At 40.8% G+C, this 17766-nt stretch overlaps 1 protein-coding gene across 1 annotated transcript in view; it reads left to right on the top strand.

Annotated features, from left to right (window-relative positions):
• The window catches only part of Smchd1 (structural maintenance of chromosomes flexible hinge domain containing 1), a 153866-nt gene extending 136551 nt beyond the window's left edge, over window positions 1–17315 (top strand). The window contains exons 45-48 of the mRNA XM_028874083.2: window positions 3077–3248; window positions 8769–8927; window positions 9524–9638; window positions 15799–17315. Of these exons, the coding sequence (XP_028729916.1) occupies window positions 3077–3248; window positions 8769–8927; window positions 9524–9638; window positions 15799–15826 (474 nt within the window). The 3' untranslated portion in view covers window positions 15827–17315. The remainder of the gene's footprint in view (window positions 1–3076; window positions 3249–8768; window positions 8928–9523; window positions 9639–15798) is intronic.
• The last annotated feature ends 451 nt before the right edge of the window (window positions 17316–17766 follow it).

Genomic DNA, 17766 nt, shown 5'->3' with positions numbered 1-17766 from the left:
GAGAGAACACACTTAGCAGCACCTTTGCAGGCCGCTGTGCTCACCAAGCACTTCACATCTCTGGAGGAGGGAGTTGGATGTGTTTTGAATTGTTACCTAACAAACACCTTTTTGGGTTCCTAGGCTTTTGTCTTAATTCGGGTTTTTTGTTTGTTTGTTTTTTGAGACAGCATTTCTCTGTGTAGCCCTGGCTGTCCTGGAATTCACTTTGTAGACCAGGCTGGCCTCGAACTCAGAGATCTGCCTTCCCTGCCTCCAAAGTGCTGGGAATAAAGACATGCGCCACAATTGCCTGGCTCTACCAAATTTTATTTGACTAAGTCATTTATAATTTATAATATATTATATTTAGATATATAATTTATCAATATCTTAGTAACACTGTTACATTTCAGTAGCTTTGTTATTTTTCTTTTTTAAAATATTTCGTGGTATTTATACTAACATTTTAACTCGTTATTGATTTTACTCCTTTTCTGTCTCTCCAGCAGTTACAAGTAATCTCCATTTTTGTTCAGTAAACTTGTTCACTCTTAGAACTTGAGCTCCTGACTGTATGTTTGTTGCTATTAGTACAGTGAGGTAGGATCATGAAAATTGAATAAAAAAGACAGTGATATTTTCCAGTTGTTACAAAAGAAAGCCCAATTGTTCTTTCTACCTGAAGCTTATAACTGTCCCCTCCCATATTGTTAATCCTCTAAGAAGGGCATAATAAGCTAGGTGTTTGTTACTAAATATGATGATAAATCCTTAAAACTGCCTGAGCATTGATAAATGGATGGTATTTTTATGTATGTGCACATGTGTGAGGACAGATGTTGACAGGTGTCTTCCTCAGTTGTTTCAGAGCTCATCAGTTGACCAAATGAGCTGACCAACAAATCCCAACAGCCCACCTCTGCCCTTCTCATGCTGTCATTACAGATGTGTGCCTCTGTGCCTGGCCTCTTAGACTAGTCTTAGGAACCCCAACTTGAGTTCTATTGTAGCCATACTTTGCTGACTGAGCCATCTCCCCAGCCCCCGTTTATTGTCTGTCTGTTTTGTGTGGTGGATGTTTTGCCTGCATGTATATCTGTGTGCCGCTTTCATGCCCAATCCCAGAGTAGTCTAGAAGGGGGTATTAGATCCGTGGGACTAGAGCTGCCAGGTGGGTCCTGAGAATTGAACCTGGATTCTGTGGAAGAACAGCCAGTGCTCTTCACAAAGCTTAGCTGTCTCCACAGCCCCAACTCCAGTTTCTACCTTTTATATTTCACCTTTAGAAAGCATATAAATCCAAATAAAAACCAAGAATAAATTGTAATTCTTTCTTTTACAAAACCAATTGTCTTAGTTAGGGTTTCTGTTTCTGTGAAGAGACACCATGACCACTGCAAGTCTTATAAGGAAAACATTTAATTTGAGCTGGCTTACGGTTCAGAGGTTTAGTCCATTACCATCATGGCAGAACATGGCAGCATGCAGGCAGGCATGATGCTTGAGAGGTAGCTGAGAGTCCTACATCTTGCACGCAACAGGAAATGGTCTCTGACACTGGGAGTGGCTTGAGCACATATGAGCCCTCAAATCCCACTCCCACAGTGACACACTTCCTCCAACAAGACCACACCTACTCTAACAATGCTACACCTCCTAATAGTGCCACTCCCTTTGGGGGACATTTTCTTTTAAACAACCACAGCAAGTAATTTTGAATCTGCAAATTCTTCATTAGTACAAGATTTTCTTCAACTAAACCAAGCATGATAGCATATGTCTGTAGTCCTAGCCCTCAGCAGGGGAGTGTGAACTTAAGACCAGTTTGGTTGCATGGTAAAACTGCACACACACCAAAACAAAACAGAAATAAGTGATTACTTTAGTCATTTTGTTGCATTTTAGGCCTTTTCTTTTTTAATTAATTAATTAAATTAATTAATGCCAGGTTCAATTAATTAATTAATAAAGACAAAAATAAATAAAACTGCCAGTTTTCTGGAAAAGCGTATATGAAGTGCCTCTGGAATTATATTTTCCTTTTCTTTTTTAAGATGTAGTTTTACTTCTATAAATTCTATATAATTTATATAAATATTTTATTTATATAATCCAAATACTACTTAAGCTTTAGTGTTAGATATTTGTAATGTGGTACATTACAGTGCTGTTCAGTCACACTGGGGGGTGGGGTGTGTACACTCTCGTGCACAGACCAGAGGAAGATATTAGATATAGTGCTGCAGTTACTGTTCAGCTTTTCTCTAGAGACAGGATCTCATTGGACCTGGAACTTGTTTTTGGGGGTGGGGCCAGGGGGTAGGCTGGCTGATCAGCAAACCCCATTGATTATCCTGTTTCCACAGCCTCCTACCTCAGCAGCAGGGGTTGTGAGTACAATATTAGCAGTTTTATGTGGATGTTATACTCGTATGGTAAAACGTTCTTACACTGCATCGTCTCCCCAGCCCCCCACCCCATCACTTTTTAATGTATGTGTTCTACTTCATTGTGTGGAAGTGCTGCAATTTATGTAACTTACCGAGACATGTTAGCTTATTGAGACATGTTAGTATTTCATTAAGACTATTTGAGTGTACATACTTGTGATCATTTTGCGGGGTTAAATGTTTACAAGAGGAATTACTGAAGACACTCTCAGAGATCAGGAAATGCTACGTCCAGTGAGGTATTTTTATTCTCACTAATGGGGGATTGAATTCTTTACTCCTTTCTCACCATTGTAGTCTAAGCTAGTATTTGAAAACGAGTCTGATTCTCTACTGTCTATGGACTTCTCCCTAGTTTATTTTATTATTTATTTTTTATTTATTAGACACCATTAGCTTATTAATTTTGTGAAAACACTACCCCAGTTGTGTTACTTATTTCTCTACTTGCTTGCTTATTTATTGGGTTTTTGTTTGTTTTGGAGGCATTGTCTCTCTACAGAGCCCTACTGTCCTGGAACTCACTATGTAGACCAGCCTGGCCTCAAACTTATTGAGAGCTGTGTACCTCTGCCTCCTGAGTACTGGAATCAAAGGCATGCATTACCATGGAGTCAGTTTCTTCCTGTGTTTACCTTCAATAGGTTGTTAAAATCACACACTGTCCCACATTACTGACTAGAGATGGAGATCGTATCAGAAGTAATGGAAAGTTTGGGGGCCTTCAGAATAAAGCTCCTCCAATGGACAAACTTCGGGGAATGGTCTTCGGAGCTCCAGTACCAAAACAGTGTGTGATCTTGGGGAAAGAAATAGGTAAGCTAAATGTGGACTGGTTTGGTCTAGTTTGTGTATTTGTCATTGTTTCTAGACAGTCTATGTATCTCAGGCTGGCAGGAATTCACCATGTAATCGAGCATGGCCTTGAGTGTGTTGACCCTCTGCCTCCACCCCTCAGTCCTGGGATTGTCGGCGTTTATCACTGTACACCCAGTACCTGTGGTGTTGGGGACTGAACCGAGGACTCCTGCAAGCTAGGCAAGCACTCTGCCCACCAGGTCACAACCCCAGCTCCAGAAGATACCTTACTTTTTTTCTGTTTTTTTTTTTTTCCAGATGACAAAAGTATCTCTTGAGGAGTCCCTGTTATTTATCTTTTTGTTTTGTTTCAGTGCAGGGGGGTTGAACCAAGGTCTTAGGTATGCTGAGCAAACATTCCACTGTAGCTGTAATTCTGAAGGGTCTTATTAAACAAGAAACACAGAGCCAAATGCAGAGTTAAAAGCCCAGAGGTCAGAGAGCAGTAGCCAAGAGCTGAGACCAAGACCACCTTCTTACCACCCACTGCCGCTGCCGTCCTTCGCCTGAGAAAGAGACCTACTTCCTGTGTGTCTGTCTTTTTATTGACTTTCTGTTCTGCCTTCTCATTGGTTGTAAACCCAACCACATGACCTCCTCGTCAGTGCCTGTCTATACAGACCTCCAGGTCTTCTATGGCTGGTATTGAGATTAAAGGCGCATGTCTCCAAGCTGGCTATGTCCTTGAACACACAGACTCTGCCTGCCAGGTGATCAGATTACGGGCTTGTGCTACCACTGCCAGACTTCTGCTAAATGGCTTGCTATTAGCTCTGACCCCCAGGCAACATTATTAACATACAAATAAAATCACATTTCAGCACAAATAAAATTTCACCATATTCTACCACTGAGCTACAGTCCCAGCTGAATGTGTATCTAAATGCAATTTTTAATTTGACTTTAACATTCTCTTTAAGGGCTTATGTTGTCAGAGTCTAATGTCACAAATTAACCAGTAACCAATATAAAATGTGTTCTTAGAAAAAAATCTACCTTATATCAAGTAATTGAAATGTGGTCCCTCCTTCTTTTATTGAATTATTACAAGAGAGCAATAGTCTAGGGAGTAACTAGAGTACTTACTTGCATCTTTTTTACTGTGTATTCAAGAATATTCTGCCTCATTGAATTACGTTTATCAGATAATCATTTGTTTTTGTCTCAGTTCATAGTTAAAAGAGTTTTTGAGCCAGCCGTGGTAGCGTGCGCCTGTGCTGACTACTTAGGAGGCTGAGGAAGGAAAGCTCACTTGAGCCTATGAATTTGAGACTAGCTTGGGTCAGATAGCAAAACCCTACCCAAAAACATATTTTTTCCTTAAAGTATATGTTATGGACCCTTCCGCCACTTCTATTCTCTTGTCTCCCAGTTGCCTCCTTCAAGTCAGCCAATGTTTTATCATCTGTGTCTACTCTGAAGTGCATATATACTCAGCAGGAAGTCCCTGCATGCCATCACCCTATAGAGTCCTGCTTTTATTCCATGAAGTTGCAATGTAACTATCTAATTTTACTACACAGTAATTTCTGACTTTTAGCCTTTTTTATAGGTATCATAAAATTTCCCATCTTAATTGTTTTCACTGCACAATTTATAGTATTAAATACTTTAACGTTGCTATACAATCTGTCTCTCAAACTACATTTTGCAGGACTGAAATTTAGAATTTTCCCATCCCTTTCCATGGCTGTCATCATTCTACTTGGAATTCTTTATGAAATTGACTATTCTAGATAACCTTTTAATGTCTGTTCACTTAGCATGAGGGCAGGGCTTATCTACTATAGGAAATGGTTGAGTTTCCTTTCCTGGTAACATTGATTGATACTCCATTGTGTATTTTGCTCTTTTGGTTTGGTTTGGTTTGGTTTGGTTTGGTTTGGTTTGGTTTGGTTTGGTTTGGTTTGGTTTGGTTTGGTTTGGTTTGGTTTGGTTTGGTTGAGGCCATTTTTATTCTGTTGCCCTCAGCTGGCTTGACACTCACCATGTAGCCCAGGCGTGCCTAGATTTTATGGTAATTCTTCTGCCTTAATCTCCCAAGTGTTGCGATTACAGGATGAGGCACTACCCCAGGCTACATTTTTGTTCTTGTAGTAATATATAATCCAAACATAGAAAAATACACATTTTGCAAACATGGAACTGGTAAGTTTTAGTAAAAAAACACCATACTTATAAGAATTAAAAGTAAGGCTTGGGGATGTGATTCAGTGGTAGAGCACCTGACTGATGTGTTTAATCTGAAGTACCACACACAATTAAAATGAGTAGACTATTATCAGCTCTACAGAAAACTCATTTTCTCTTCAAGTCCCCACATGACATGACTTTCTTTACTTAGCATAGGTTACTTTTGCCTGTTTTTGTGCTTTATATGTAAATAGAATCTTAGAATACACACCTTGTATCTGCTTTTATTCATTCTGTGCTGTGTATGTCGGTAGCTGTGATTTATTTTCATTTCAGAGTAGTATTTTATTGTGTAAATAGACCATTATTTATTCAGCTATTAAACTGGGATAGCATCCAGTTTTGAGATACTACTTTAGCCTTGACAGTTTTAAAAGCAGCAGTTGAAAAAAAAAAATAGAAGAGTTATACATCTGCTTATTATGTCAATGACTATATACAAAAACTATTCTGAAATGTAACTAAAAATTACATTAAGATCCATCTTACTCAGTCAGGAAAAAAGAAAAGAAAAAAAAAGGAAAAATAGACTTACCATATGACCCAACACTCCTGCTAGAGATTTATCCAAGACTTCATTAGCATATAAAAGACAGTTGCCTGCCATTGTAGCACTTTTCACAGTAGCCAGGTTATGGAACCAAACTACATGTCCATTGACAAAAGAAATATATGGATGAAATGTGGTTCACTCGCACAGTGGAGAAGAATGGGTCATGTCATTTGCAGGAAAATAGATTAAATGGAGACAATGAAGTGAATCAGTCTGTCATAGAAAATAATACTGTTTCCTCTCTTTTGTGAGTTGTAGACTTAGATACAGCTACATAGATTATATGGGAATAGATAACGAGAAAGTAGAAACGAGAGAGTCCTTGAGGAACAAAAGGAACTTGAGGGAGGGAAGACAGGTGGAGAGAAGTATATCTGGGATAGAGCAGGATGTTTCCAGTGTAGTACATATTTGTGTGAGAACAACTTTCTGTGACCCAGGAGAGCACAATTACAATGTAAAATCTGCACTTTGAAAAATAAGTGAACATCTGAAGAAACTGATAGAAAACAGTCAGGAGACAGTGGAGTAACAAAACAGCTTTATTAACTAACCTCAATTTGTGAGACTACATTTTATGACAGTGGTGTCAACATAAAGACCGACTTATAAAACTTTAAAAACACAGAGGTGCTCTATTTACGGAATTCCTAGAAATTTACTATATGGAGATCACTATAATAGTATGGCCATCTCTGTGGACCTTTGAGAAGAAAAAATTATATTTATTAAAGATGTGCTCTACTCATATATATAAGGTTACTAACATACTGCGTTGATTTAAAAATTCTTTAACTGTGTGTATGTGTGTATTTATATGTATGCAAAACATATGGAAGGACAAGTACCAATCATGTTTTTAAAGGCTTTAATTGGTGTTTTATTGTAACATGTATCTTATTTTTTAAACATTTTTTTTAGTGATTCCTTGTGAATCCCACATCATGTGCCCTAATCCCTCCTACTTCCCAGTCCATTCACATCCTCCTTTCACTCTTTCAGTGCCCCTCCCCCAAAGAAAACAAAGCAAAAAGTTAAACAATTCTCTGACTTTGCCATCTCTCCATCATATCACTCATCTTAGTGTCATTGGGAACTGTGGTGTGTCACACATTATACCCTTTTGTCCAAACGGCTTTACTTGTAAATGTTCATTATAATGAGTTGTTGGTTTGGTTCAAGGCCTCTGGCTTCTGGTACACCATCAATACTGGACCCTCACCAAAACTCAGATACCCTGCTGTTGCTTCAAGTCATGGAGATCTTGCAGCTATGGTTCCATGGGACCAGTCCTTTCATGCACATTCCAGCCAGCAGGTCATAGGTAGATATTGGGGTAGGCCAACTCAAAGCACTGGATGTGGGCCTGGGTGGTAGCTGATTGGTCAGTCCCAGCCTCCTCTGGGCTTGCTCCCCTCAGGTGAGGGGCAGAGCCAGCTCTCCTGGGCCTATGCTAGCAGGATCAGCCCTCCCATGTGAGGGGTGGGGCCAGATCTCCCAGGGCCAACAAAAGGCAGTGCCAGCTCAGCACGGCCCTCAGATTTCAGCATGCATGGTTCACATGGCCCCTAATGGTAAAGGGGTCACAAATGTCAACACAGACCCCAGCTGTAGCAGTACCACAAATCTAGACATGGCCTCAGCAGCAGCTTGGGCCTAGATGTCACCATGGCAGTGCAGGCCACCCAGATGAGTATGGCCCTGGTAGCAGCATGGCTCTCAGACGCCAACATGATCTCAGGTGACTGTTCAGACCCTGAGCATCTGCACAGCCTTCTGTGGAAACAGGAGCCATGGACATCAACACAGACCTGGGCCATGGACCCAGACATGGCCCTTGGCAACAGCCTCGGCCTGAATGTCACCGTTCCTCAGCACCTCCACTCCTTCAGTTCCACCTGTCTCCACAGCACATGACCCACTCCGCTTCTCTCCCATTTCTCCACCATAGACTTGCTCATTGTAATGGTGCCCTTCAGGTGCCTCAAGGTATCAGGCTGCCTGTGGGTGTCTTTCACTCGCTGGGGCTAAGTGTGTGGTGGGGTAATTTTTATTTTTATTTTTATTTTTTTGTTTGTTTTTCAAGACAGGGTTTCACTGTGTAACCCTGGCTGTCCTGGAACTCACAGAGATCCGCCTGCCTCTCTGCCTTCAGAGTGTGGGATGGAATTAAAGGCATGTGCTACCACTGCCTGGCGAAAGTTACACAACAAAAAGAACTCTTGTGTACTAAGGAAGTGCGTGAGGAGTTGCTGTCTCTGCAGTTAGGGTTGATCCGATGTTTTATTACAAATCAGGGAAACAGTGCTTTTCTGACGGTACAGTCTTTAGTGCTCTTGTGCTTCGCCTCTTCTCTGACTGTCTGTGTGGAGTAATGTGGAACACTTTGTGTCAGGCAGGCTGTGAGAATGTCCAAGCACCCTCAGATAGAAAATGCTAGGTGTGACATTTGTCTAATGTGTGCGAGGCCCTGAGTTCTATCCCTAGAACTGCAAAGAATGAAAATAAAAGAGTGAAGGGTGGGAATGGAAAATTCCTTCCTGACAGAAATAAATTCAAAGAAAATTAAAATGTAGCTGTCATGTATTGTCTCACTTGTACTTGTTCATTTTCGTTGAGTGATTCATGACTTTAAAAGGCATTCCTCATAGGTTACTCAGTGATGATAATTCTTTTTTCTAAAACTTGGATTTGGTATGACATTAGCTTCATTGACATCGACTTCTTTGCAGATCTTATTCAACAGTACCGTACTGCTGTGTGCAAGCTGAGTTCTGTGAACAAGGACCTGACTAATCAGTTACAGTACCTTCACACTCCCGATATGAAGAAGAAGAAGCAAGAACTTGATGAACAGGAAAAAAGTCTGAAACTAATAGAGCAAAAACTCGGTGTGTATTTACTTCCTGTTAACTTTTTGTTTGACAGTAAATGATGAGGAGTCGAACTGTAAAAAGAGAATGCAAATGAACTGATTTCTTAACTGCCAGGCTGTCTGATAAGTGCTTAAAACTATTCTCTTACCAGGAGACTAGTGTCTTAGTTAAGGTTTCTATTGCTGTGATAAACACCTGACTGAAGGCAAATGGAGAAGAAAAGGGTTTGTGTCAACTTTGAGCTTACAGTCGGTTATCCAGGGAGCCAGGGCAGGAGAGGCCATGGAGAAGCACCACCTACCTACCATCTTGCTTCCCACAGCTAGTTTAGCTTAGTTCCTTATATGACGTAGGACTGCCTGCCTAGGGGTGACACCACCCACAGTGGGCTGGGCCCTCCCACACAGAGACAGTGCCCCCAGACATATCTGCAGGCCAGTCTGATGGAGGCAATTTCCCAGTTGTGGTTCCCTCAACCCAGATGGCTCTAGTTGATGTCTGTTGACAAAAACTAATTAGCCCAAGCAGTCAGGATTCTTGGTATTGTTAGTTCCTTTTCACAAGTTTATCTATATTTGTTTTTGTTCCAATCTTTGACATTTTCTTCGCAGGTATGACTCCTACACGGAAGTGCAGTGACTCATTCTGTCACTCAGCAAAGATTGAGTTGACAGAGTGTCCAATTCCTGCTAAAAGAATGAGGAGAGAATCGACTAGACAAAATAGGTGAGCATATTGTGACCCAGCTATCATTGGTTAGTTTGTCAAAGATCCTGTGTCATTGTGCTTTAAAGTCATTATAGGCGTATTTCTAAATTTCCTGAGGTGGAATGAGTATTTTTAAAACAAAAACATGTTTGGGATGATAACTGAGACTGCTTGCCTGGTGTGTGTGACCTCCCTCCTGGTTTTGATCCAGTATCGGTGGGGCGGAACATGTGGTACTTCTGTATTATGAAGTCACAGAGTCATTATATTCTCTGAGGAAATCTAATTTTCTTAGTGAAAATTTACTGCTTGGAAGTGTTGATTATTTTTCTGCTATTAAAAGTCACTATAGAATGAAGTTGCTTTTATGTTTTGGCGTAAGTTTCAGCATACTGAACTCTAATAATGAAATCACCAGTTTTCTAAATAGTAATATGCATAATCATTTGTAAATTAAGTTACTTTTAAAGTTTTATGTTTGATTTGTTCAATCAAATACTACTTAGTAATTCATCAAAAACCCCACAGAGCCTTTGGCACCCTTACTTGTTAGTAAGAGCTATCCTCTTTTAATTAGATTTAGAAAACTGACTGTCTTGGGTTAATGTTGCTATGGTGAAACACCATGACCAAAAGCAGCGTGGAGAGGGAAGGGTTTGTTTCACTCACGGTTCCACAATAGCACCTCATCATCAACAGCAGTGAGGGCAGGAACTCAAGCCGGGCAGGGACCTGGAGCAGGAGCTGGTGCGGAGACCGAGGAGGAGTGCTGGCTGCCCACTTGCTCCTCAGCTTGCTCAGCCTGCTTCCTTATTGAACCCAGAACCACAGTGGGCCGGGCCCTCCCCTCATCAATAACTAGTTAAGAAAATGACCTACACCTGGATAGTATGGAGACATGTTCTCAGTTGAGGTTCTTTCCTTTCAGATGACTAGCTTGTGTCAAGTTGACAGAAAACTAGCCAGGACACTGCCCCACAGAAGAATAGGGTGGCAGTGAATTTTTATATAAAGATTTGAGTAACATTCTCATATCAACCATAAATTCCCTGAGACTTGTGGTGTTTGGAATTGGTGTCCTATGCTCTCTCTACCTGCTACATATTCAGCAAATCTTTGACTATTTAGCCGTGCTGCTGTTGTTCCGTAAGTAAACTGACCAGGCTCCTACCCCTGTCGTGTTCCTCAGTCCTCTGCAAAAGAAGGATCATTTGCAAAGTCAGCTTTGCTGCGTAAAAGGAGAGAAAATGATAAGCTGGTAGAACATAGAGATGAAACAAGACAGTGGTCAGGAAAAGGCCTGGAGTGGAAAGTGAGCAGGGGAAGGAGTTGTCCACGCAGGGTTGGTATGATTACAGAGGAAAGAGCACATGATGCTGCTGCATTGGAAGAAAAGATGCCTGGCTAAAGGTCTTTCCTAAGGATAAGGTATACAAATTTCATAAAGATAAAGTGACTTCACCACTCTGAAGAAAGTAATGGATATGGGAAGTAATAGTCGGTGGTACTAGATGACAAGGTAAAAAGTTAACTGGGAAGGTTCACAATGTAAAGATCACATTGCCACACCTGAACTCATTGTTCAGTCTTAGCAACCCAGAAAGTAGTAAGACACATGCTATTGTATTAACTCTTCCTCAGAGACCGTATTTGGTTCTGATGATACTTGGAGTCATCTTTTCTCAGCTGAGGGATCTATCTGTTGGATGAACTGAATGTCATGAAAGCCGAGTGACTGCTTCCATCGTTTTCCCTAGGGTACCACAGAGTTGGCACCATCCTGGAAGCTTAAGTTAATAGTATTTGTCTTCAGTCTTAGTATTCAGGAGGATGAGGTGGGAGAATCTGAAGATTGAGGCCAGTCTGGAATACTACTAAGTGAGACACCCTGTCTCAGTCATCCTCCCTCCCCCCATAGAAAGATTTTATAGTAATCTGGAAGAGATAAGGTTTAAAATTATTTTAGTCGTTATTAGTGGTTGTAGTTATGATGGTAGTGTATTACCTTCAAAGTCATGCATGCATAAAAGTTAAAGGTTTAGACTCACAGTGTACTATGTAGCATAAGCCACATAAATATCCAAAATATTGTTTACACATGTAAACAATGTAGAAAAAAAAATTTAATTTTTGTGATAGGGTCTTACTATGTAGAACAGGCTGTCGTATAACTCGCTCTGTAGACCATTCTGTCTTCAAACTCACAGAGATCCGCCCGCCTCTGCCCCACAAGTGCTAGGATTAAAGACATGAACCACCGTGCCTGGATTCAGTGTTAAAATTATAGTGAGTTTATTTACATTTTATTTTCATGCAAGGTCTTTGAAATTCACAAGATACTTAATCTCAATTAGAACTATTTACATTGCAAGTATAGCGTCTGCATTGGACAGTAAAGGTATACAAAGAGCTTACAGTAATAAATCATGGTCTTGGGCATCTTTTTCATCCCTGAGAGGTGGTCTCTCAGTATCATCCTATTGTTGCCTCCATTTTTTAAAGTTTTATTTATTTTTTTGTGTGTGTACGTGTTTTGCCTACATACATGTATGTATGTACACCGGGTTTTCCTAGTCACCCTCAGATAACCAGAGGGGATATCAGATTCCTTGGGATTAGCGTTACAGATGGTTGTGAGCCACCACGGGGTACTGGGAACCAAAACTAGGTTCTCTGCAAATAACAACACATGCTTTTAACCATGGAGCCAACTCTCCATCCCCTTCCTCTCCCCCCCCCCCTTTTTAATGGACTTCTGGGGCTGAAGAGATGGCCCAGCAGTTAAGAGCGCTTGTTGTTCTTATAAAGGACCCATGTTTGGTTCCCAGCACTCACATGGCAGCTCACAGCATTCTGTAACTCCAGTTCCAGGAGATCCGATGTCTTCTGACCTCCACAGACACCATACATGCATGTAGGGACACATACATCCATGCAGGCAAGACACTCATACACATAAAATAACTAAATCTAAAAAATAAAATAACATGGACTCTTTTAACAGCTTTAGATAGAACTTGGCAAATTTGTCAGCTACATGATCCTGATGTCATGACCTGTACATGGGCTACCAGTCAATGTTCCAAACATCAGATGGAAATAAATCTTCTGTATTCTGTCATTCTTAAAATCTTCTTAAGTTTTATTCTATTAGTTATTTGGACTGCTTCCTGCTGCTAATTTTTCTGGCTTTTAGTTGCATTTCTTGTTTCTTTCACCATTATGTCTTGATCACATCCTCCTCCTCCCAAGCTAGTGCTAGTTGCTGTGGGCTTCCTTGGCTGTATCTTGGGCAGACTACTCTTAGGTTGAATGTCTTGGTTCCAAGTCTTTCTGTCCTAACTTCCTTAGGAAAAAATGTGCCAAAAAATAATGGAGCCTTTCTATGCCTGAAACTATCTTTATACTGCCTAAATTCAAGTAAAGTTTCCTGACTAACAAGATGAGAGGCAAGGGTGGAATATTCTAGAGGCCAACAGGTCAGGAAATAATTTAGAAATGGGAAACAGCCTAATAGAGAGCCCTCTAAAAGTCATCCCAGCCACAGGGGGTAATGGGAGCAGGCTGGGAAGAGAGGGGGCAGCCCCTGTATACTAGTGGCCCTGGAGTACTTGGTTCTCTGTCCCCACTAAGCACTGCCGTGCCGGCACAGTTAGATAACGATGGGAAGCCTTTGGTGCAGTTGACATGTGAGCGCAGAGAACCCTGTCTGGTGTTTCTCCTAGAAACCATCGGTTGGGAACTGACTCTTCGGACAGAATGGAAAGCAAAGCCTGCAGCCCCATGACCCCGCTTGGCCCTGTGTCGCTCCCAGTTCTCACTCCGAAGGCACTCACTGGGGAAACAATCCTGTGTCTATACCAGCAGAAGAAGTCTAAGCCGGCAACAGTCCCTTTCTTAAATGTAAAAATACAGTCCAGAGTCGCCATGTGAGAGCAGTCAGCAGCAGGAGAGGAAAAAGATAGCAACACAGCCGTTATTAAAACTCAGGAACTGCCGGGCGGTGGTGGAGCATGGCTTTAATCCCAGCACTCTGGAGGCAGAGGCAGGTGGATCTCTGTGAGTTCGAGGCCAGCCTGGGCTACAGAGTGAGTTCCAGGACACAGGGATACACGGAGAAACCATGTCTTAAAAAACCAAGAAGAAGAAGGGGAAAAAAAAAGATGAGACAGGAATTGCCAGGGTGCCTTTATAGAAACACAGGTTACAGTAAGAGAACTAAAGTCTAAAAACTCCAGTGATGAGCAGGGAAACCATGAAGAGTTGGGAGACACCAAAAACCAATTCAGACTACTAGAAACCCTGAAGGAAGAAAATGTATCATGTATAAAGTAATTTCCTGGGATGAATGAAAGAGCACAGATCTGTTGAGCACCCAACACAGTGTCTGATGGGAGATGCAAAGAGGCATCGTGATGAGCTTACCTAATGTCAAGGCAGGAATGTAAATGTCAGTGGGGTCTTTAATCCATAGGAAGAAACACATGTAGAAAAGTAGCCATCCTTGTCTGACTTGGTGTCAGAGTTAAAGGTGTGAGTGGAAGCTCCTCCCTTGCAGTCTTTGTGTTAGACAAAAGGAAAATGTGTTTGAATGACTCCTTAGGGACCCCTCATCCCACTCTCAGCCTGTCCTCCTCTCAGTTTTTGTCAGTGTGAGAGAGTTTGAAGCTATGTATTTTTAAATTAGTTTTAGCTTGGACTCCATGGTCTGCTTGGGGAAGTCAGAGACTAATTTGCAAAGGTTCAAGCCGTCTTCCACTATGTGTGCCCTGGGGATCAAACTCAAGTTGTCATGTTACCTGCTGGCCCAAAGTATCCGTAACAGTATTGAAATGTCAGATTTCATCCTTAAAATGAACATTTTTTATAGGAAAAGAAAAATAATAAATACATATCTATGTGTTTGTAATTTTTTTACTTGTTTACTTGTTAAGCTAGCTCTTAACAGAAATCCCTTGTCATGTTTCATCAGCCCCAGTGTGTCACTGGCTAGAAGAAACACTGTTTATTCTGTGAAACATTACAGAACTGTAACTTAACCATGGTATTTGAGGGCTGTCTGGGTTTCAAGGGTATTAATGTGAAAGAGCATGAGTCTTAGTTTATACTTAAGAGATAGGGTTTTATTCAGCAAATGGCTTGGTAGTCAAGAGCACTTGCTCTTGCAGAGGATTTGTTCAGTTCCCAGCACAACATGATAGCTCACCATTGTCTGTAACTCCAGTTACAAGGGATTAGACACCTCTCCTGATCTCTGCGATCCTGTGTGCATGTGATGCACACATGTGACTCAGGCATGTACATCCACACCACACTAAATAAAATACAGAAATGTAAAGCCGGGCGGTGGTGGCGCACGCCTTTAATCCCAGCACTCGGGAGGCAGAGCCAGGCGGATCTCTGTGAGTTCGAGGCCAGCCTGGGCTACCAAGTGAGCTCCAGGAAAGGCGCAAAGCTACACAGAGAAACCCTGTCTCAAAAAACCAAAAAAAAAAAAAAAAAATACAGAAATGTAGATGCTTTTGTTATCATAAGTTAGCAGTTTCTTAAAAATGTTTCTCTTTGTTTGGAGGTACTGTTATTTGAAAATTTGGTATGTAGTTATATTTGCATAACAACACATCTGTACCAAGGCATTCACTGCATTCATTGCTGCGTTAATGTGAAGGGAAGGAGAGCAGTGAGAGATGGGGCAGTCCCAGAGCAGCTGAGGCTGTTGGGCACCGAGGCCGTGGCCTCACACACTAGGCAAGCCTCTGCTGTACTCACCTGCATCCCCAGCCAGCTCCTGTGAGCAGCAGTGAGGGAGTAAACAGTCTGTAGTTTTTATCTCAGACTAGAGTGCCCAGAGAATTAATTCAAGTTGTTCATGCATACTACAGACATAACATACACTAATTACTGATTTTTGCGTGCATATGAGATATGTATGATTACTAAATAATTAAAGATCGTATTAATTATTTATACTAAGGATCAGAGTTAGAGCATAGTTCCGTGTGATATTTAATTATTCTGAAATGATCAGGGAATTTAGGAAAGGAAGTCACTGGTATATAAATCATGGTTTTGTTTTTCTGCTTCAATCAGGATTGTAACTGAAGCAAATGTATGAGAGGCGGTAGGGAATAAAGACCACCGGGCTCACTAAGAGTGCCTTCTTCTTTATCTCTTCCAGAAGACCAAAAGGTGATGTACCAAACTGAAGACACTGCAAGAATCCTGGCAAGAATTTGCTGTTTCTCCAGATGGGCCTGGAAGCAGCTGTTGAGTTGCAGAATGTCATTGGGCAACACAGACTCACTGGAATGATTCCAGTCATTGTGTCTTTTGGTGGTTGGCTTACAAATGTACACTCTTAACCTGTGACGGTCAAGCTGGCACTGAAGACAGATAAACCTCCTGTTTCTCAGCATAATCATGACTCTATCAGAACTGTTTCTTCAAAGCAACCTTTTTTATTGCTTTTTTGTGAACTTATTTAACAAACACGTTTTGTCTTTTGTGTATGAAAAGTTCTAGAGCTAGATATTTAATTGTAAATATGTGTGGAAAGTTGAATTTTGCATTAAAATGGAGAAAGCACAGGTGTCTGGAAATTTAAATGTTCAAATACATGGAAAAATAAATTGATGATGATAGGATAGCCTAAAGAGTGTATCCTGTACATAAGTAAGATATGCAGCGGCATTGATTTTTATAAGTATTGTCTGAATTTATTAATAACTAGAACTATAGCCTCAGCTTTAATTCTACATTTACATTATTTTCTAATTTTTTACTACTATTTTTAAGAAGTTAAAAACATACAAGAATGCAATAAGTTTGTTAGGAAGCTGTTGTATAAACATTTCAACTGTCTATTAACATACACTGTGTATGTCTGTAAGTGCAAGACTTTTGGTCTGTGACGTTATTTTGTAAGGAATACTTTTGGTACAGTTTTCAGTCCCAGGAAATGTGTGTGTTTTTAATCCTTTCTGATTATGCAGCAAGGTTAATAAACAATCATTTCTCCTCCCAAATTAGTGTTATCCTTAATTGAAATTCAAAGCTTTGTATAAGCTATCATAAAAGTATTGACACAACTCTTCTGTGTTGTTGGCTCAATATTTGAATTGTTGAAGAAAGAAACAAGATAACAATAGTAGAATTGGTTACAGTGAAGACTGGCTTCCTGGCTGTGGAGGAGCACTCCTACCGATATCCTAAAACTTGGGAGTTGAAAGCCAGAAGATCAAGATCCAAGACCATCCTTGGATACACAGCCAAGTTCAAGGCTATGTGAGACCCTGTCTTAGAAGATCTGGAAATGTTTTAAAAATTAACCTTGGCGTTGCTCTCTGCCATGAGGAGGAATGAGAGCTGATGGCCAGCTTCAGGCCAACCAAAGGAGGCGGTTACTTGCACCCTCTCTGCAAATTGTCATTTTGTGTTGGTAAGCAATCTATAAAGTCCCCACACAGCAAATCCTCTAGTTGAGGATTCTCTGAATCTTTAGACTCTTAGAAAGGGGTTGGAGCAAAGGAATTTGAAAAAAAAGCTTTAGTGAATGTGGAATGGAAAATTTGCCAAGACTAGAAGATGGACAGCAAGAGAGAGAAAGAAATATGAGGAGGAAGCAGAAGAGAAAAGTATAGACACATAGAACTTGAAAATAAAGATTTAGGAAAGGAGGAAAAAGGAGCAAGAAGAGAAAAGAAAAGCATGGCTAAAGGAAATCCTCCATGAACTCTGCATCCCAGATAACTGAGGACTCAGTAATTTGGGAAATACATGTTTCCTCAACAAAGTTGTCCAGAATTTGTCACAAAGACCAGTGGTTAGAGAACTACTAGAAGACTTGAAAATGTCTGGAATGATTGTGAAAATACAGCCGACCTGATTTGGCGCTCACAGAACCTTCAGAAGTAAACCTGGAACCTCCGGGCCCACTTACTTTAGTCCTGATTTGGTTTCTTAATGAGATCCAAGAGACCAGAAGGGAAACTGATGCCTAGAGAGTGAGCTCTTGGGTCTATTAAAAAAAAAAAAATAGTGGCAGGGCTTAAAGGCTAGCCAGAAGCCAAAAGCTAACTCACTGCTTACTGGATGGGATGAGAACAGGACACAAAAAGAGTGAATAAAGGAATTATTAAAGCATTTG

The sequence above is a fragment of the Peromyscus leucopus genome, chromosome 13, assembly GCF_004664715.2.
Source record: "Peromyscus leucopus breed LL Stock chromosome 13, UCI_PerLeu_2.1, whole genome shotgun sequence".
NCBI lineage: Eukaryota > Metazoa > Chordata > Mammalia > Rodentia > Cricetidae > Peromyscus > Peromyscus leucopus.
Note: the sequence above shows the minus strand (reverse complement) of the source record. Positions and strands in the feature narration are given on the sequence as shown.